General features: G+C 40.8%; 1 protein-coding gene across 1 annotated transcript in view; it reads left to right on the forward strand.

Moving 5' to 3' along the window:
- Window positions 1-15,820: 15,820 nt before the first annotated feature.
- PDE11A (phosphodiesterase 11A) overlaps window positions 15,821-21,371 on the forward strand; it is a gene marked incomplete at both ends in the record, with an annotated part of 418,278 nt that continues 412,727 nt past the window's right edge. The window contains one exon of the mRNA XM_080689375.1: window positions 15,821-16,738. Within this exon, the coding sequence (XP_080545501.1) occupies window positions 15,821-16,738 (918 nt within the window). The remainder of the gene's footprint in view (window positions 16,739-21,371) is intronic.

The following is a 21,371-nucleotide window of genomic DNA, read 5'->3' on the forward strand; positions in this document are numbered from 1 at the left end:
TTCTGCCAATCATGCAGGAGGGCCCAGCATAGAAAGGAGATGCTGCTTCCATGTCAAAGAGGTGGGTAGACAGACACTAGCTAGGGGTCATTATGGGTAGGAATAGGACCTCTGTTATCTCATTTGCAACAGTGCCCCTTAAGGGGTTTTATCTTTTGTAGTGAGCCTAGAGAGATATGACGCCAGAGCCAAATTTGGCTCTTCTATTCCAGTTCTTGATGACTTGTATTTTTTTTTACCATTATCATAGTGATAATATGTTAATTTATTTATAGTAGATGTCACTACTGTGAAGATATCCATTTTTGTGTGGTACTGGGGATTGAAACCCGGTGGCATTTTACCTTTGAGATATACCCTCAGCCCTATTTTATTTTATTTTTTTATTTTGGAACAAGATCTCACTAAGTTGAGGAGGGCCTCACTAAGTTTCTAAGGCTGGCCATGAACCTGTGATCTTCTTGTTTCAGCCTCCCACATACTGTGATTACAAGCATGTGTACCACACCCAGAACCTATAAAGATATTTTTTTTGTGTGTGTGTGGTACTGGGGATGGGACCCAGGGGCATTCTACCTCCAAGCTACACCCCCATACCTATTTTTTATTCTTTATTTTGAAACAGGATCTCACTGAGTTGCAAAGGGCCTCACTAAGTAGCTGAGGCTGTCCATGAATTGATATCCTTCTGTCTTGGCCTCCCAAATACTGAGATTACAAGCATGCACCACCATGCCTGGCTGAAGATATCTTAATAGAACATTTTCAGAATGAGAGAACATAGTTTAAAAGCAAGGATTTTCAGAAAGTTCCATCAAATCTGTTGGGTGTACAGGATTATTCTTATTTATTCTGGCAAGTGAGAGAGAATGCACTCCTCTTGGAGTCCAGTGTCAGTATTGTGTAGGAATGTGTCTCTGGGGACCAAGAAAGGCTTCAGGCAAAGCTGAGCTTGTTTCTTTCTCCCTGGAGGAATTTTCTGATGAGGGCAGAGACATCTGAAGGGATTCCAGGAGTGTACCCAGAGCAGCACTGGGTTTCAATGATGTAATTAAGTGACATACCCCATACCCTAATTTATGTGAGGCCAGAGAGCTCTGTGGGAAAGAACTTGTATTCAATTCAAATTCATAATTATAGTTCAGATGTATACAACCCCGACACATGGACTTGGTATTGGTAAAAACCATACTGAAGGAGGAGTAAGAAGGGTCTCATATTCAGGGTCTAAATACTTGTCTTAGGGGAAGTAGAAAGAAGCTAGTATGAGGAAAGATTAGATAATAAATGACAGCTGGGTGGAAATGGGAAAGGATTAAGTAGATTGCCTTTTAAAAGTTGTTCAGTGTTAATGGTTGAATATAGCTTTAAATTTATATTTATCTTAGAGTAAAATAAATACCTTTTGCTGATAAATGTTTCTTATATTAGGAAAGTTGGAGGGAAATTTGCAAATGAATATAGCAATTAAAATTCTGTATTGCCATAGGATTTATTATGGGACATATGCTATCTGTGAGAGGCTTAAATTTGTTTTTGGATCAATTTATATGAATTTAACTTATGGATACACTAGTGTTTTTATTCTTTGCCAATTCAGCTAAGCCAAAACTGCATTTCTCAGGGTTCTCTTTTCGGTGTGGTTCCAGTTAGGGCTGCTCACAAGAGGCATTTGTTTGAGATTTGGGAGACAGAGGAGTCAGGCAGAAACCTTTTCATCTGGAAGGTCAGTTCAGAGCTTACACTTGTCACTGACGTATTTGGGGTGTGTGTGTGTGTGTGTGTGTGTGTGTGTGTGTGTGTGTGTGTGTGTGTGTGTGTGTGTGTGTGTGTGTGCGCGCGCGCATGCGCGCGCACGTGCGGTGGGGCAGCAGCTTCTCTAATTCCTGCCTGACCTCTTTCAGTCTCCCTGAGTTTTAGTTAAGGTGCATGTGCTATTTTGAGGGTGGGTGGGGTAGAAAGCAGAAGGACCCAACTTCTTTAGGTCGCCCATATCTTCCAGGCTTGAAATGATAAGAAACAGAGGACGCAGGTACCAGCTGATTGACGAACCTTGTGAGGTTTGTCCTTGTTCCTCCTGTTTGGCTGCATCTTTTCTTTCCAACTGTCTACCCCGTTGATCTCTAACAACCTTAAGTCCATCTCTGGATGCAGAACCAATAGATGAAGACACTACTTTGACCTAACTTACGTCAGACTCCCCTAAGGCCTCTTCTCCACTAGACCATGGATCTTGCCCTCTGTCCTTGACCCGCTTATTCCAGTTTTAGCAAGAATCCTGCTAAACAGTTTAGCAAAAAATCTCCACCCTTTTTATCTGATCACCCTCCCCTAACTTCAGCAAGGGTCCCATCAGGTTGATTTACCCAGAATCTCCTTTACCCTTGAAGTTTCCTCTTAGTACCTTTTTTATTCACTGGCCTTCTACTCTATTATTTGGCTATAAATTTCCATGTGTTCCTTTTTTATTCATGGTTGAGCTTGATCTCTCTTCTATACTAAAAGAATTCTAATTGCAGTAGTCCCTTCTTCAATAAACAATTCTTTGCTGCTTTTAGCAAGTGTCAGAATAAGTTTTTCTTTAACACCAACAAACTTCTATAGTCTTCTTCACCAGCTCCCCTTTGTGGTCTTAGTGACTGACTGCTCTGATCTTTTAGCCATACACTTCTGGACCATTTTCTCTCTAACTTCTCCCCAAATTATGGAAGGTCTTATCCCTATAGTGAATCACTTGTTTGTTTCCCTAGCCAAACTCTAACTGAAACTGGACCACACTGTGCCACACCTACTCTGTGAATGAAAAGAACCTCTAAAGGAGTTATACTCTGAATACTCTTCGACATAAATTATGTGTGCCTTCATAGTGCAGAGGAAAAAAATAGTTAAACTTACTAGAATCTATAGTTGTCAGCTTATTAAAGTCTTCCATTGTATCTTAGTTTGAATTAACTATTCAGTGGAAAAAGATTCATGTTAATCAGAAATCAGATTTCTATGATAATAAAATCTGAAAAGCAAGTACCCTTGTTTTATAGTACCATTAATGGAAACCAAGAGACTTTAGTGAACAGGAAATATTATGCCGATGTCCTATCAACAAAAACAGTTTTAAAAGTATTGCAGACAGTTGTATGATTACATGAAAACATTTATTACTTTTAGTGTTGGCAATTCTAATATGTGTCTTGATAAGGATCTAGAAGGATAAAGTGTTTTCTTAATTAAAATCAGACTGTGAGATCAGTTAACTTGGCAGTTATTTGTGTGTTATAGAAGGAACAGAGTAAACTCTTTAGAAAGCAATGGAACATTGTTAGATAGATTCTGAATTACTCAGATTTTTTTATACTAGAAAATGAAATATTTTCCAAATGTAAGCCTCTAGTTAGTAGTTCTTGTGGGAAATAACTTTTTTTTCAGGAAGAAAAAAGTAGTTTTTTGAATCTAACCCTTGTGTCCTACAAGATGTTATGTATAATGCAGTGTAATTTTGAGAGTAATTTTTGCTTATTCTTCCACCTCATCACCCTCTATTATAATTACCATAAGTAGGAATTTAGAACCAAGATTTCATCTCTGTGCTTTGCACTTGGTAATCATGATCATCTGCTTGTGAGTTAGAAATCACAACATCATGCAGTTGTTTAGCTTGAGTTCCTTGCTCCCCAACATAGGGCTCATTTAAGCACAGAATACTGAGGGTAGAGTAGGTCAGAGTAGGGTGCCACCACAGGGGTGGGAAGTTGCCCCAGGGCACAAAGGCTGATGATAGGCACAGGAGGGCTGCAAAAGGGGTAATATGTCTCCATCTTATAAAATGAGGGAGGCAGATCTCTTGTTTTCTAATGTATTTTATTTATAGAGTCATTTGCTTAAATACAGTCCTCCAAAAATGATTCAGCATTTAAAATAAAGCTTTTCTGACTGAGGAAGGATGACACACCCTCCATGCTCCTCTACTTCTGAAGTGTAAAACTGCTCTTGTACAAAGGCAACAAAGTCTAGAAAACATTGAAAAAACTATGTTTCTCGTACTTTCACTTTAAAATTGAGAAAGCAGAGGCCCAGAGACATTTCCAAAAGCAAAGACCTAGTTAGTATTAGCCCTCAAAACTGACTAGAATCCAAGTCCTAGTTCCCCAATATTTGATTCTAGTATTCTAGTATTTTTTTTGTGGGCGTGGGCAGAGGTTTCACTAAGTTGCCCAGGCTGGCCTCAAACTCACAATCCTCCCACTTTAGCCTCCTGAGTTAACTGGGATAATATGCATGAGTCACATGCCTAAGGGATTCTCTCTTTTTTTTTTAATTTGTGGGGTTCTGATTAGATCCATATACTTTTTTGGGGGTGGGTCTGAGGATGGAACCCAGGGGCATTCAACCTCTGAGCTGTACCCCCTCCCCTATTTTTTATTATTTATTTTGAAACAGGGTCTCACTAAGTTATGGAGGGTCTCACTAAATAGCTGAGGCTGTCTGCGAATTGCGATCCTTTGGTCTCAGCCTCCAGAATGCTGGGATTACGAGCGTGTGCCACCACTCCCGGCTAGAGTCATATACATTTATTATTTATTTATTTATTTATTTATTTATTTATTTATTTATTTATTTGTGGTACTGGGATTCCTGGAAACCCTTCTACTTCTGGGTTACACTCCCAGACCTATTTTTTAAATATACTTTTTATTTGGAAACAGGGTCTCTTAAGCCGGCATGGCTGGCTTCAAACCTGCGCAATTCTCCTGTCTCTGCCTCCCAAGTGTGGGGATTACAAATGTGTGCCATCACTCCCGGCCTTAGAATCATATATTTTTAATCTGAGGTCCACACACATTAAATTACCATCACCCATCGACCTACTTCTTCACATTTAACTTTGTCCTTCTATTAAAAAAATTGCAAGCATCACATAGAATTGAAATATTTCTGTATTAATCCTGCTAGAAAGCTTATTTTTGGTTAATTAAACTTTTTGGTAAGGTACTTGAAATATTAATATATAAAAATAATGGCTATATAAATGCTATTTGATAATGAAAATAAGGTGGAAAATAAGGGTGTGTGTCCCTCTCTACCATGATAAGAATGTGGTCTGCCACAGTGGAAGGTTATTCATTAATTAGCTTATTCAATAAATATTTATTGAACATTATGGTATCTGGTTTTCAAAGATGCCTTCAGTAAACCATACTTCCAGGTATTTATACTTAGGAGTCATAAGCCCACTAGATTTATTATTTGTCATTCAAGTTATTGCAAGTGACCAAATATTTTATCCCTACCTAACATTGGGTTACCATTTTTCTAGGTCTTGATAATAGTGTTTGTGGTATCTTCTGGTGCTGAAGATAAAAACAGATATTTTAGTTGTAGATGCATGCCACTTCTAGAAACCAATTTCTGTGGACTTGCAAAAAGATTTATTCTCATTCACATCGCATGTTGGCTGTGATCATCTATGGTTCTCCTTCAGGTACCTTTTCATTCTTGAACCCAGATCAAAGGAGAAGTACATGTATGGGGTATTCCCATTCTTGTGGTAGAGGGAAAGTTCAAGAGTCCTTGAAGAAACTCTTGATGTTTAATAAAGCTCCTGCTCAAATGTGGCATGCACTATGTCTGTTTACATTCCATTAACCAAAGCCCGTTATGTGGCCATGGCCAATGGCAGTGGCAATGAAGTAAGGAGGGATCCTTAGTCGCATGCCAACCTTTTAGACGGAAGAGGGTAGAGAGCAATTGCAAACAAAATGCAGCCTACCACAAACATACACACTCCTTTCCTTCATCGTTTCACTAGTGCTCTCTGGTTTACCTACTCCCCTGACCACTCATACCCACGGTGTCAGAAAATAAGGTTTTAAAAATAAATTTTTAGCCGGGCATGGTGGCACACGCTTGTAATTCCAGCATTTGGGAGGCTGAGACAGGAGCATCACAGTTCACGGACACCCTCAGCTACTTAGTGAGGCCCTTTGCAACTCAGTGAGAACCTGTTTCAAAATAAAGAATAAAGAATAGGGCTGGGGGTGTAGCTTGGAGGTAGAATGTCTCTGGGTTCCATCTCTAGTACAGCAAAAAATAAAATAAAATAAAATAATTTTTATATTAATATTTACCTTCCTTAAAAGTAGCATAAGTTTTTTTTTTTTTTTTTTTTTGGTGGTACTGGGGTTCCTGGAAGCCCTTCTATCTCCGGGCTACACTCCCAGACTTATTTTATTTTTGGAAACAGGGTCTCTTAAGCCAGAGCAGCTGGCTTCTAACCTGCGCCATCCTCCTGTCTCCGCCTCCCAAGTGCGGGCATGACAAGCGTGCGGCACCACGCCCGGCAGCATAAGTATTTTTAAATCATACTTCTTTTAGTCATTTGGATTGTTGATGAAGCAATGATAATAGAATGACTATCATTTATTTCTTATTAGGGAAATGATTTACATTTTACAGATACAGAAGCTGAGGCATGGAAAAGTTAAATAATTTACCCTACCAAGGCTTGACATTAGTGAAAAAATATGTAAAATGGGAAACTGATGTCAACCTGAAATCATTAAGGACAGTGACAGCCATGACATTTTGCCTGAGGCCCCCCCACAGTGGTTTCCACTGTGTCCATGTGCTAGAATGTACCACTCCCACATCACTAGAGAATCTACCTATAAGGTATTGGTTAATCACTGATACATGTATAAAACATGATTTTTATTACTGTGGAATGCAAATGAGCTTCAGTCTTGGTGTCTTTTGTAAGAAATCCTCACAAAAGGAAATAGTCACTCTAACTTAAGAAAGTATGAAAATGCTCACTAATTTTTGAAAAAATCAGTCATGCAAAATTTGAAAGAAAATCATCAGAACTAATTGCAACTTAAGAAAGAAAAGACTAGGACAGAGCAATACAATAAAATCACTTACTTCAAACAAACAAACAAACAAACAAACAAACAAATAAGCTTAAAACTCTCACCAGCATCAGAATATCTTTGAATGATGAGGTTTATTTATAGGAGGAATTTAGTGAAACATAATTTGAACAGATGGATGAAGAAGTGTGGGAAAAGGTAGAGACAGGCTGAGAAAGACACCCATCCTGGTCTTGTTAGCCAGTGACATATTGGGCTGCTTGAAGGAATATTTAGATGAGAGACTGAAGCTAACAGAATTCTTATTACTAATTGTGGTATTTCTTATGATTTGCCTAATTGACAGGTTTTTGTTTTCTTTCTTCTCTGTATTTATAATGTTAATACCTGATACAACATAGATTGGTCTGTTTCTTGGTGGCACATATCTTGTCATGAAATTTTTCTATGCATAAAATATCCCATTAAAAAGTAGGTTACAGCCAGGCATGGTGGCACATGCTTGTAATCCTAGCATTTGGGAGGCTGACACAGGAGGATAGCAGTTCAAAGACAGCCTCAGCTACTACTTAATGAGGCCCTTTGCAATTCAAGTGAGGTCCTGTTTCAAAATAAAGAATAAAAAAAGTTGGGCTGGGGCATAACTCGGAGATAGAATGCTCCAGGGTTCTAGTCCCAGTACCGGGAAAAAAAAATAGGTTATGTACAAAAAAAAAAAAGTAGTTAAACAAGTGAGAAAATATTTCAGAGGCTAAACTTCAGAAGAATACCACATCAGGTTCTATCCTGGATACACAGTTTCCATGATATAGAAATCTACAGTACTTAGCTGCTTTTATAACACACAACAGTGGTGTAATTAGAATTTCAAAATGGCTAATTTCATTAGCTATTTTATATTATATTCCACATGTAAGATCAATTTGGCAAGAGAGTCATGGTTTCTCACAGTTCAAACTGTCTTTAATTTTGACGTATTTATTTAGGAAAGATAAATTTGGAAATTAGAAAATTGTAAATACTTTATGAATAACTTATACAGTATATTTTTAAATGCTTATTAAAACAAGAGCTTCTTAGCCTTGCTGTTGTCTTTCATTTATCATGGTCACTCGGAAAATGAGGAGTTGACCTGCTTCATTTGGATACTGGTTACTATGAAAGTTACTCTTGGGCGTAATTTTTCATCTTTGAGTCAAGCCATCTGTTATTTACAGATGTGGCAAATGGAGAGTGTCTTTAAATGATAAGGCGTTTAAATTATATTCTCATAAAATTTTTCCTAGAAGACGTGCAAACTGGTGCCTGGAATGATTATTTTTTATTTAGTGAATGTGGGCTTGGCAATTAAGAAGAGAAGCACAAGTGTTTAACATTTATTTTCACCATTCTTATATATTAGTTGCCCAAGATCTACATTAATATCTGTTAACTTGCCCCTCTAATTTTCCTCCTTTTTTCCAGTAGTAAGTCTAGACTGTCAATACTAGTTGTGGATTATTACTATTGAGTATAAAAATCATCTAGTATTCAAGAATATTCTAATTTCTTTTATAGATTTCCTTGACTTTCATTTTCCACCAGTTGTATCTTGTAATGCCAGTTGTACTTTAATATAACGTCCTGCATCTCAAACTAGACTGTATCTATTTTTAAGGAATGTGACGATGCTTACATGATTGTTTAAGGTATTTTAACAGCCAGGCGTGGCGGCAATGCTGAGCAGCATTTGGGCAGCTGGGACGGGAGGATCGCGGTTCACGGACAGCCTCGGTCACTTAGTGAGGCCCTTTGCAACTCAGAGAGGCCCTGTTTCAAAATAAAAAATAAAAAATAGGGCTGGGGGTGTAGCTCAGAGGTAGAATGCCTTTGGATTTCATCCCCAGTACTGCAAAAAAAAGATATTTTAATAAAGTTATATTGATTCAAGGAATTTTTAAAATACCAAGTTTGAATCAAACATTAATAAACAAGAGGCATCAAATTGAAAAACAAGAGTTTTGTGCAGCAAAAGAGAGTTAAGAGTCTGAAGAGAGAGCCTACAGAATAGAAGAAAATCTTTGCCAGATACTCCTCTTATAGGGAACTATAATATCTAGTAAATATAAAGAACTTTAACACACACACACACACACACACACACACACACACACACAACCAAATAATCAAAACATGGGAAACTAAACTGAATTGAAGAAGAAATTCAAAAGGCAAATAAATATAGAAAAAGAATTTTAACATCATTAGCAACCAGGGAAATGCAAATCAAAACTACACTGATATTCCATCCAACTCTAGTCAGAATGGCAGTCATCAAGAATACAAATAATAACAAATGATGTCCAGGATGTGGGTAAATAGAAACTCTTCTACTGTGTATTCTACTGTGTATAGATCAGTATGGAGCTTCCTTAAAAGACTAGAAATGGAACCACCATATGACCCAGATATACCACTCCTCAGTATCTTTCCCAAAGAATTAAAATCAGAATATTATAGTAATATGTACAGAATGTTTATAGCAGCACAATTTACAATATAGCCAAATTATCAAACCAACCTAAGTGTCTATAAACAGATAAATGGATAACATAAGCATGGAATATATACACAGTACAATTTTACTCAGCCATGAAGAATAACAAAATTGTCATTTTCAAGAAAATGGATGGAACCAAAGAATATTAAGCTGAGATCATCCTCATAAAGTCAAGGGTCAAATATTTTCTTTCATATGTGGAAGCTAAAAAGAAATTGGAAATGAAAGGTAGTTTAGATAGTTAAGGAGAGTGACCAGTAGAGTAGTAGAAAGGAATTGGGAGGAGGAAGGGAAGGGTAAGGGAATAACTATGAAAGAAACAGTTCAAATTATGCTGTGCCTATGTATGGGGGCATCACTACCACTCTTCTTGTTACATACAGAGGATTGGGTAGCAGAGTGGAACTTGAAGGGAATCACACCAAGGCCTGAGTGAAGGTTTGTCTATGATTTTGAACCTCACAAAGATACATAATTGCAATGCAATGCTAATAAAAGTATAAAAAAGAGATAAAGTATGTATGCTAAAATGTGTCTTAATGTAAACATTTTTATTTTACTTTATTTTTTGCAGGTCTGGGATTACAAGTGTGCGCCACCACGCCTGGCTTTATGTAAACATTTTTAACTGAAGAATTGAAGCCAGGCGTGGTGGCGCATCCTTGTAATGACAGTACTTGGGAGGCTGAGACAGGAGGATCACAGGTTCGCGGCCAGCTTCAGCTACTTAGTGAGGCCCTATGAAATTTAGTGAGACCCTGTTTCAAAATAAAGAATAAAAAATTGGTTCAGGGGTGTAGCTCAGAGGTAAAAATGCCCCAGGATTCAAGTCCCAATATGCAAAGAAAAAAAATTACTCTCTGGAAATTCTAGAGGCCAGAATCCCAAAATCAAGTTGTTAGTAAAGTTGATTATTTTTTCTTTTTTCTGGTGACTCTGAAAAATAATTTATTTAATGCCTCCCTCTTAGCTTGTGGGGACTGCCAGCAGTCCTTAGCATTCTGACTTATGGACATATCAAGCTCTACCTCTATCTTCATCTCACCTTCTCTGTGCATCACTGTGTTTTCTCTTCAGTATCTTATAAGAAAAAGTGTTGTTGGACTTTAGGTTTACTCTAAATCCAGGATGATCTTATTTTGAGATCCTCAATTAATTACATATGCAAAGACCCTCTTTTCAAAAAGATTACATTCACAGATCTGGATTCATAAATCTTTTAGGGGACTGCCATTCACCCCACTACATGTCTTTTGACAAAGACTAAATTCTATAGATAAAAGGGTGTACATTGAAGACAAAACTGGTTGGTAGAGAACTGACAAATTATGAAGGGTTGAATTAAGGACAGTGGGTTTTGAAGAAGAGATCTGGATTAAAAAAGAAATTTATGAGATAAAATATACAAGACCGAGTAGTTTAAGGTGAAGATAGATGAGTGCTCTTGGAGATGACAATTTCAGGTATCTGTGACTTTTAGGAGGTGATATCTTCTAGCAATGGGAAAAGTGCATATGTGATTCAGCAGAGAGCTTGTGTGGCCAGCCTTTGGGTGAGTGATTCCCAGTGAATCGCACCTGTGAGTAGTCATACTCTAGTATTCACTCCCTCAGCTGACATTGCACCGGGCTATATGACTGGTTTTGGCTAACTGCACATTAGCATTAGCAAGTATTATGCAGACTTGATAAGTTCGTGCACATTGCTCTTATCTTTTTAAATACTCCGAGGAGTATTTAAAACAACTGCCCTATAGTGAGGAAGAATAAGCCATTCTACTGGAGAAGTAAGCCATGCAAAGCAGGCCAGGAGGATGGGACAACACGTGGGAATAGGTCCTCAAGAGAAGAACTAAGCAGCTTCAGCCACTATCAGCACTGAGGTCCTAGATAGCTACAAGAGACTTGGGCCTTTAGCTCAGCCTAGCTCCCAGCCGAATGCAGCCACATGACTACAGCTAATACCAAGTGGAGCAGAAGAACCATTGGGTTACCAAGAGAATTGTGGAGAAGTAGAAAAATTGTTTATATTTATTTATTTTGCAGTACTGGGGATGGAACTCAGGGGCATTCTATCTCTAAGCTACACCCACAGCCCAATTTTTTTTATTCTTTATTTTGAAACAGAGTCTCAGTGAGTTGCAAAGGGCCTCACTAAGTAGCTGAGGCTGTCCTAGAACCATGATCCTCCTGTGTCAGCCTCCCAAATGCTGGGATTACAAGTGTGCACCACGATGGCCGGCTTGAAAATTTGTTTTAAACAATCCCCCTTTTGAGGTGGTTTGTTATGCCTCTGCCTCCATTTGAATCTGGTGATACCCACTGGCCACACAATGATAATCAGTGAGGTCTTTGTGGAAATGGTATAATTAGGAGGACAGCTATGAGGATAGAAGTTCAATGGGATTCAAGAGGTTGATACCACATTTTGGGATGTTGGAAAGGTGAGAGGAACCAGGAGCAGAGGAGTTACAAGTCTGCTTCTCTCTCTCTCTCTCTCTCTCTCTCTCTCTCTCTCTCTCTCTCTCTCTCTCTCTCTCTCTCGATACTGAGAATGGAACCCAGGGGAATCTACCTCCAAGTTACTCTCCCAGCTCTATTTTTTATCTTTATTTTGAAAGAGGATCTCATTAAATTGCAGAGGGCCTCACTAAGTGCTGAAGCTGGCTAAAAACCTGTGATACTCCTGTCTCAGCCTCACAAGTACAGGGATCACCATGCCTGGCTTAGATCTCAGTTTTGAAAATGGAGTGTTGAGTGATCTCTATGGTTCTACCCAGCACTGAAGTGTAATTGGTCCCCTTTGGGATAACAAAACTTATTCTGCATGTTACCCAGTGTTTTTCACATTAAAAAAGCTAAATAATTGTGAATTGGCAATGGTAACAATAAAGAAACAACTACATAGATCAAAAAGGAAGACTATGTTCTTAAAAACTACAAATGGGAAGATACCGCTATCTTCTCAATAGAGAAGCTACTTGTACAACATTTACAGCTTGGTGGAGGTGGGAGAGGATGAACGGGGAAGTAGTCTCAGAGTTTTTTTTTTCCTTGGGCTGTTTTATCTTTACAATATCACACCTTTCAGGTATGATAGTGCCCTGTAGGATTCTGCTGATTGCACAATACCTTCACAGTTTCATATCCATTTCCACAATATCATACCTTTTCAGATATGATAGTTTATACCTTTGAGGAGGTTCAAGAGACTATAACTATTATTGTAGAGTGAATTATAACAGCTTTGATGGAATTATCAGATGAGCAGAAGAGGGCAGAATTACACAGAAAATTCTTTGTAGTTATATTTCCTAAGGGGAAATATATTTTAATTTTATTTTTTAGAAGGACTTTTAAAAAATTTCCATGTTGAGTCATTTCCCATTTGTCTTCCCAGATCTTTCAGATCTTGCTTTTTTCTCCTATTTTTTTGCCCAGAGAGATGACCTATATGGATTCTATCAACAGGCTCGCTCCAACACCTTCCAGCTTCCTGTAGGTCTGGTCACTGAGAGGAGAGAAGGAGGAAATGAATTCAAGGAATTTATTCCTACTATCTCTCTTTGATGTCAGCTTCAGCTGTTGTCCCCTGATAGACTATCACTGCTCCTCACAGCAGGTGTCACTACCTAAGCCTTTCTCCATCCACCCTGGTACCCTTTCCCTCTCCCCTCAGTTCTAGAAGTAGGGACTTCTCTGCTGCCGAGTCCCAAGTTTTTTCACTTTCCCTGTGGTTTATCTATATTCTGCCTTTTTAACTGTCCCTTTGTAGTTCACCTTTTTGGAATTACTTTAATGAATGTGTTCTCTCTCACTGGAATCATGACTAATTACATGCCATTCTACAGATTTGGAATGAAGAGGAAACGGCAATTGGGCCACACTCACACGGATCTCATTACGCAGCCATCACAGCCCTCTGGGCTATCTGGAGTGTGTTCTCGGTCACCCTCTTACTCTCTTTCCCAACTACTAACTACTCTTGTGACCTCATGAACCAAGTAGGGAACATGGCTGTAACCACTTAAGAACTAAACCAGAAATGCCAAATGCATCTTCTCAGATCCCTCTTATAAGGTTTCTCCATCCTTTCCAGTATTTTCTACTGTTTCCTTCTCAGTATAGACTGAGGTCCCTGATCAAAGCAGAGGTTTTGTCATGGTCTTCTTTTGTTTCAGGGCCTGGAACATGACAAGTGATACGCTGCTTGCATAATGAATACATGGGAACATCTGTTTACTAAACTTTCTGTTTTCTCCCTTCCCCGAGGATGCTCAGTGCTTTATGCTCAGTGCTTTTCTTGCCTCTGTGCACAACAGTGAGTGCATGTTCATGGAAGGGAGAAAAGCGGACCATCCCTGGGCTGTCTTTGTATTAAAGTGACCATCACCCAGGAGGTGTTCCATGTACTTTGTCCACTTAGTTCTGAGGACATCCTCCAGGTGCAGACTTTATGTACTATGGAAGTATCTGTGTGTCTGCCATGAAGGGGCCCTGTGAAAGTCTCTACCCACCTCCCCTATAGCCTGTCTCCTTCCTTCCTTCCTTCCTTCCTTCCTTCCTTCCTTCCTTCCCTCCTTCCTTCCTTCCTTCCTTGGTACTGAGGAGTGAACCCAAGGGTATTTTCAAACCTTCAATCCTCCTAACTCAGCCTCCCAAGTGCTAAGATCACACATGTGTGCCAGCACATCCGGCTTCTGCAGTTCTTTTCTACGACCCTTATCATTAATCACTAGCATTCTTGTGTGTGTGTGTGTGTGTGTGTGTGTGTGTGTGTGTGTGTGTTACTGGGGATTGAACCCAGGGGCTTTCTACTTCTGAGCTACACTCCCAGACCTATTTTTTTTTATATACTTTATTTGGAAACAGGGTCTCACTAGGTTGCTGAGAGCCTCGCTAAGTAGCTGAGGCTGGCTTCGCACCTGCACGATGCTCCTGTCTCAGCCTCCCGAGTGTGGGGATCACATGTGAGTGCCACTAGCATTCTGTAAGTGCACTTCTGAATTTTCCTGCTGCCTCAGGTTCCCCATCTCCACCTGCTTTTATTTGCCATAGAAAAGAAGACGACTCGCTTTCAAGAAAGCGTTGTAAGCCTGCTGCTTCTCTCTCCCGTCCAGTCGCTTAGATTTACCAAGGACTAGGGTTGGAGATGGCACAAGGGGAACCTGATATTGCTCTCAGCATGACTACCCAGAACCAAAGCACCTCCAGGACAGGAGAAAGAAAAGCCTTCCACAGAGGAGACATCTTTACTTTTAAGTCCTAAGGTTCTGAGAATAAAGGAAGCATCGGTGGTTTCATGGGATTGCGTGAGAAAGAAAACAAGTCATTTATGAAGGGAGGAGAAACTATCAGGTGTGCAGGGTTAGCTGCAAGGAAGCCCTAAGCCTCAAATCCACTCTGCCATAAGTCAGGGTCTCTCTAATCCAAGTACAGCCTCCTCTGCACCCCCCCCCCCCCAGATACACACACCTCCAAATTCATAGGAATTTGGTTAAAGTCATGAATTGCTCATAGAGGGAAAGTCATTTGCTAATTTCAGAGAAATTCAGTTCCATTAAATTTGCTGAACACCCGCAAGGTGCTAGTCAGTCCCCCACAAAGTGCTGGGCGGTCCCAGGAATCCTGGGAACCCACAGTCCACAGTCTCATCCCAGGAAAGCTACCCTGCCTGCCTCTGAGCAGCCTCATTTCCTCGGAGTCCGCTTCTGGCTTCTGATCCTTGCAAAACATCAACACTTCTTCGTATTGGGGCTCCTACTGGGCTCCAGAGGGGCCTCCCAGAAACGCCGAGGGATGAAGGAGCAGAGAAAGAGAGGGCTGGGAAGGTAAGGAAGGAGCGAGGAGGAAGGAACTAGGTGTGCTTCCCGCTCTGGTCGCGTTCCAATCAGGAGTCAGCCGGGTTCCCAGGCGCGGTTCTGGCCGCCCAGAGACTCTTCCAGGAACCTCCTGGCATCCTGGGCCGCGGACTTCGCCGGTCTGGCGTCGGTGTCCGCCTCCTCCCTCTCTCCTCCCTCGGGCTCCGAGCCTCACTCAGGGGCGTGTCCCGCCCTCCCTCGCTTTCACAGCGGTCCACTCAGCCCGTGGCAGCGGCGGCGGAGCGGCGGCGCCCGGCTGGAGCGGGATCGGCCGCAGCTGGGCTTCAGCGGCAGCAGCCCGGGCCGCACCTGTGCGCAGCTGGAGTCGCTGGACCAGGGCAGGGCTGGCGCCGACCGCTCCCTCCCAGAGCGGGACAGGGCATCTCCAGGCTGGGATTCCGCTGCCCCGAACAACCTCCTGCTGGCTGGCAGAGGTGGCACGAGCTGGGAGCGCTGGTGCCGGAGAACATGTGCAGGAACAGCTAGAGGCCGCGGGGCAGGTGAACGCGGGGTCCCAGTGCAGCGAGGCCAGGAGAGCGGTGCCTGCCGGGGACCATGACCACATCCCGTCTGGACTTCGGGGAAGTGGAAACTTTCCTGGACGGGCACCCAGAGTTGTTTGAAGACTACTTGATGCGGAAGGGGAAGCAGGAGATGGTGGACAAGTGGCTGCAGAGGCACAGCCAGGGGCAGGGGGCTGCGGGCCCGCGGCCTGCTCTGGCTGGCTCTGGCAGCTTGGCTCAGGCCGGGGGCAGAGGCAGCAGCGGCGTCAGCGTCGGTGGTAGCACGGGACCCAATGGCTCAGCCAGCAGCCAGCCCACTCCTGGTGGCGGGGACTGTGGTGGGGGTCCCCTGAGCCCCAGCTGGGCCAGTGGCAACCGGGGCAATGGGAACCTGCAGCGGAGAGCCTCTCAAAAGGAGCTAAGGAAGAGCTTTGCCCGCTCCAAGGCCATCCATGTGAACAGGACCTACGACGAACAGGTGACCTCCCGGGCCCAGGAGCCCCTGAGCAGTGTGCGGCGGAGGGCGCTGCTCAGGAAGGCCAGCTCTCTGCCCCCCACCACGGCCCACATTCTCAGCGCCCTGCTGGAGTCGAGGGTGAATCTGCCTCAGTACCCCCCGACAGCCATCGACTACAAGTGCCACCTCAAAAAGCATAACGAGAGGCAGTTCTTCCTGGAGCTGGTCAAGGATATCTCCAATGACCTTGACCTCACCAGCCTAAGCTACAAGATACTCATCTTTGTCTGTCTTATGGTGGACGCTGACCGCTGCTCTCTCTTCCTAGTGGAAGGGGCAGCCGCCGGCAAGAAGAGCTTGGTCTCCAAATTCTTTGATGTGCATGCAGGAACTCCGCTGCTGCCCTGCAGCAGCACAGAGAACTCAAACGAGGTGCAGGTCCCCTGGGGCAAAGGCATCATCGGCTACGTCGGGGAGCATGGAGAAACGGTGAACATCCCTGATGCCTACCAGGTAGGACCTTGCATTGCCCTCTCCTCCCTGACACCCACTGGCTGGAGCCATGCCTCCCCTTACCCTTTGACATCTAGCAACACATTTACATTAGACTCTACAGTACAACCTTGCTATTTAAATTTCTTCTTGAGTTTAGGCTACTTAGAATTGCTACTACATTATTTTTGGTGTGAAGCTCTTTTCCTAACAGTGGCTTATGGGAAAATTCACATATCACTCAACAATACCACATGTTGATCTGTCAAGATAGTGTCTTTAAGAATATCAGTGTATAGTTTTGGAATGCAGTTGTGAACTATTAAAAAAGATGCCCACACCAAAATTCCAGTGTTAGTCTGAAAAAACTTGGTATTTTTTTTATATTTCTGTTGTTCTTGGGGACCATATGCTTTTTTATTCTCTATTTTAAGGTTAGAAAGGAAGCTAAGCACCTAACTACTTCTCCGGCTTAAATATGCACAAGTTCCACGTTAGAGAAAAAGAAGACAGTAGGAAAGTTGGGGGAAAATGGACCTCTGACCCATTTGTGCCTTTTTAGCATCTATTTTAATTGTTTCTCTTGTTGAGTTTAGAGAGGTTGGACAAATAGAAGGACTAGTTATTGTTAGGTTTGAATACAGTATTATCTGTAGTCAACTTTTGACAGGACTGAACAAGCCAGGTTTTCATTTGTAAAATAAACAAATATTGATAATTTTTCAGCAGCTCCACAGGCAATCAGCAGGGTAAACATTCTAGCTTTAAGTGGAAAAGAAAACTCGACATGCTGTGGTCTGGTTTTGCTAAACCTTTCATTTTCACAGTGATTTAAACTTGATATTAAATGCAGGATCTGAAAGCCAGTCAATTCTAATTTCTTCAGTATCTGTTCACTGAACATGATGTTGCTGGATGTCATTTTCTATGAGATTTCTTCAGGGATCATAAGAATTGAAAATTCTTATCCTTGCTTACAAAAGTTTTGTAGTCATTTGAGGACTAATTCTTCCAGTTGTTTAATAGAAGATGAATGTTTCTCATGAGTTTTATTGCTATTGATAGTGTAGCAAAAGTGGTGGGAAGGCCACTAAATGAAAATTTTCTTCTATTTCATTTAAAAGTTTACATAAAAAATTAATTGGCTTGTACTAAAACCAAGTCTCATGTTTTGGTGAGGTGTTTGTCAACATACCCGTGATATCTATCAAAATAGTATTTTAATTAACCTTTTGCTATTAATTTGGTGCATTATTTATTATATAATTCTTGAAGACTTTGATAGGTTTAGGTTTGGCAACCAACTAATGTTTTCCAACAAGTGTCTATTTTGTACAATCCAAGAAATCCATGAGAGGAAATCAAAGCATTTAATAATTGATAAATTGCAGATTCTTTTAAATATTAGCAAACAATAATAATTTATTTTCTTTGCTGTTATTTACACATCCTTATTGTATCCTTGGACCACAAAAATCCCTTCCAAGTTGAATGATACTTTTCTGTGTGTCTGTGGTACTGGGATTGAACCCAGAGGCATTTTACCTTCCAGCTACAATCCTTGCCCCATTTTATTTCTTCTTTGGAAACAGTGTCTTGCTAGGTTGATGAGAGTCTTACTACTTGCCGAGGCTGTCCTAGAATCTGTGATCCGCTTGTTTCGGCCCCGCAAGTATAGGGATTATCAGTGTGTGCCACCATGCCCAGCTGGATGATACTTTTTAAAGTTTAGGACTGCAGTCTTTTCTCTTTATTGCCTTTACTTTTCTTATTCCTCCTCAAATGACTTTCTCTTATTTATACAGCTTTTATTTTTTATTCTCCTCTTTCAGCTCCTAAATTTTATTTAATATGGCTCACATGCTACCCTTTCTACAAGAGCATAATCCTTAGTCCCTTCAGCAGTTAAACTTGTCTTCTTGCTGTCTACAATTGTAGCTCTGGGTGTTGTTACAGGCATAGAAAATCGGATTTCAGCAGCTGTTGCTTCCTGTGGGCTCCCCTGCTCTTACTCTTCAGACAGAGTGAAAAGCAAAGTTGCCTTTTAATATTTGGAGGCTGACACTGTGAAAGGAGAGTAATGATGGCTATAAATAGGTCTAGGTTGTTGAGGGTATTGGCAAAAGGCAGTTAGGAGAAGGGTGCTATATGGATTGGGAGCTTAAGGTGCTGATTTGCCTTGCTTTTATTTTTTATCTGTTTAGAAAGTCTTTTTTTTTCCTCCATTGGTTTCTACTATATACTTATGTAGTTTTAATTGGTGTTTTTTAAATTTAAATTTTGCTCTTTTTCTTTGATAAAAACTACTTTTTTCCCTTATTCTCTATCATCATCATTGGTGTGACCTAAGGAGACCTACTTAATCTCTCAGAGCCTCAATGAATTCTTTTGGTGGTGGTGTGAGTGTGAGTGTTTGTTCCTGGGAGCTGAACCCAGTGGCACTCTACCATTGTGCTACACCCCTGACACTTTTTATTTTTTATTTTGAAATGGTCTTGCTAAGCTGCTGAGACTGTCTCAAATCTGCAATTCTCTTGTCTAAATTTTCCAAGTACTATAATTTCAGGAAAGTGATACCATGCCTGACTGATGCACCTTGTTGTTTATCATATGTGTAGACCTCTTGAAGTTTTTATATAAAAATATAACCATTCTTCCTGATTCTTTATAAATTAATATAGTATTTTTTATTTGTTTTACTGGGAATTGAACCCAGAGGCATTCTACTTTTGAGCTATACCCCTAGCCTTTTTTATTTTTTACTTCTTATTTGGAACCAAGGTCTTGCTAGGTTGATGAGAGTCTCACTATTTAATGAGGCTGTGTTAGAACCTGCAATCCTTCTCAGCCTCTGAAATACTGGGATTATAGGTGTGGGTTACACCCAGCTATAAATTAATTTAGTTTTAAAGTTTTTCTCGCTTGCATTCAGTTAGTGTATTTTTTAAGAGATAAAAATTTATCACGCAGAGTTTTAGAATTTTACCATTTAATAATGAAATTAATGATCTTAATCATTGGGGTCTTATAATATGACAAAAAGATATTGAATACACTTATAATAAGCTTAGCATTCTGAATTCAAGGGTAGAGTATTTAATGAAATACTAAAGTTCGAATAAAACTGTGGCAGCAAAACCTTCCTGTTTACTTCATTATTTTTAAATGCAAATATTTGTATTTTTATACTGTTATTGGTGCATTACGGTCTCACATTATAATATAGCTCATAGTGATGGTGATGTACATGCATGCAGCACTTGGTGGGCTTTCCAACACTTTAATTTCATTATTTTGGATCACTTTTCTAAATTAGCCCCCCAAACAGGCTTGAAATTAGTAGAAGAAAGAATGGCAAGTGGAAAAACAAATTCATGGTAGGTATCCAATATGATAGTGACTGCAATTTACCTATTCTCCCCTGACAGTTATAAGTTATTAAACAGCCCACTTTAATATAGTAATGAATAAATTGCCCTCAAGAGGTTGAAAATAAGAACATTCAAGTAACAGGTGTTCTCTTTGAGATTATTATACACCTTCAGAATATAGTACTTTAAACATTAATAAAAAGTGTGAGATGAATTTGCTTTAGTGTTGATAATGATGATACAGGTGTTCTATGGGCTTGGGTCTAAAAAGCAGCAGGATGTTTTGTTAGATGAATGGAGAGGAGGAAAGGGGATGACGCAGAAGTGTTCCAGGTGTGTCAGGCTTTCAGAAGATCCGATCTGTTTACACAACAGATTCATTTATTCATCAGATCTAACAAACAGGCCCTGCGAGCCCATTCTGCCCAAGGCCCTGGGTAGGGAGCCTCTGAGTGTACAAAGGTAAGAGGACTTGCTTCTTCTCCATGAGCTTACAATCAGGGGCCACATACTCAACACAGACAACTAATACCAAGCGGGACTTATGTGTCAAAAATAAATCGTCTTATTCCTGGAGAAGAGCAGAGGCACTATGTGGCTCAGCTCATGATGGAAGACTTCATGGAGGAGATTCCACTCGAGCTGATACAGGATTGAATCTCCTAGCTGGAGGTGGTTGTGAGATGAGGGGACATGATCCCAGAACTGCCAAATGAATAGCAAAAATAGTGATGAGTGAGATATGGGAGACAGTGAGTGCTTTAATTCGGCCATACCACTGCACACATACTGAATAGGCAAAAGTAAAGTGAGGACAAATGAAGGAAGGATCTTGAGCACCTAGCTAAAGAATTCACTAGCAGTAGATTATAGGAAGCCCTCAAAACCATTTGAGCAGGATCAAGTGATATTTTGGGTAGCTTCGTGACAGTGGTTGAATGAACTGAGCAGAGAAAGGCTTGAAATTGTGAAAATAACGAGGAGCTTATTATGATGGTCTGGTGGAGCCATAATGAACAACTGAATTAAAGCAGCAAGACTGGGAATGGACAGCAGGGGGCAGATGGGAGATGCCCTGCAAGTGTGGATTTGGACTAGGATGGAGGGAATTTAAATGAGACTCAGAGATTCTAAGCCTGAGAGATATGGAGAAGGGTAATGCCTTTATCAGAAAACAGGAAGAGGAGTTGGGTTAAGGAGAAAATACTTGAAGTAGGGCCAGCTATGTAATTTGTGAAGCCTAGTGCAAAATGTTCAAGCAGGGCTTCAGCTGGTGGTGGAAG

Source organism: Muscardinus avellanarius, assembly GCF_963383645.1.
Source record: "Muscardinus avellanarius genome assembly, chromosome: 2".
NCBI classification, from domain to species: domain Eukaryota; kingdom Metazoa; phylum Chordata; class Mammalia; order Rodentia; family Gliridae; genus Muscardinus; species Muscardinus avellanarius.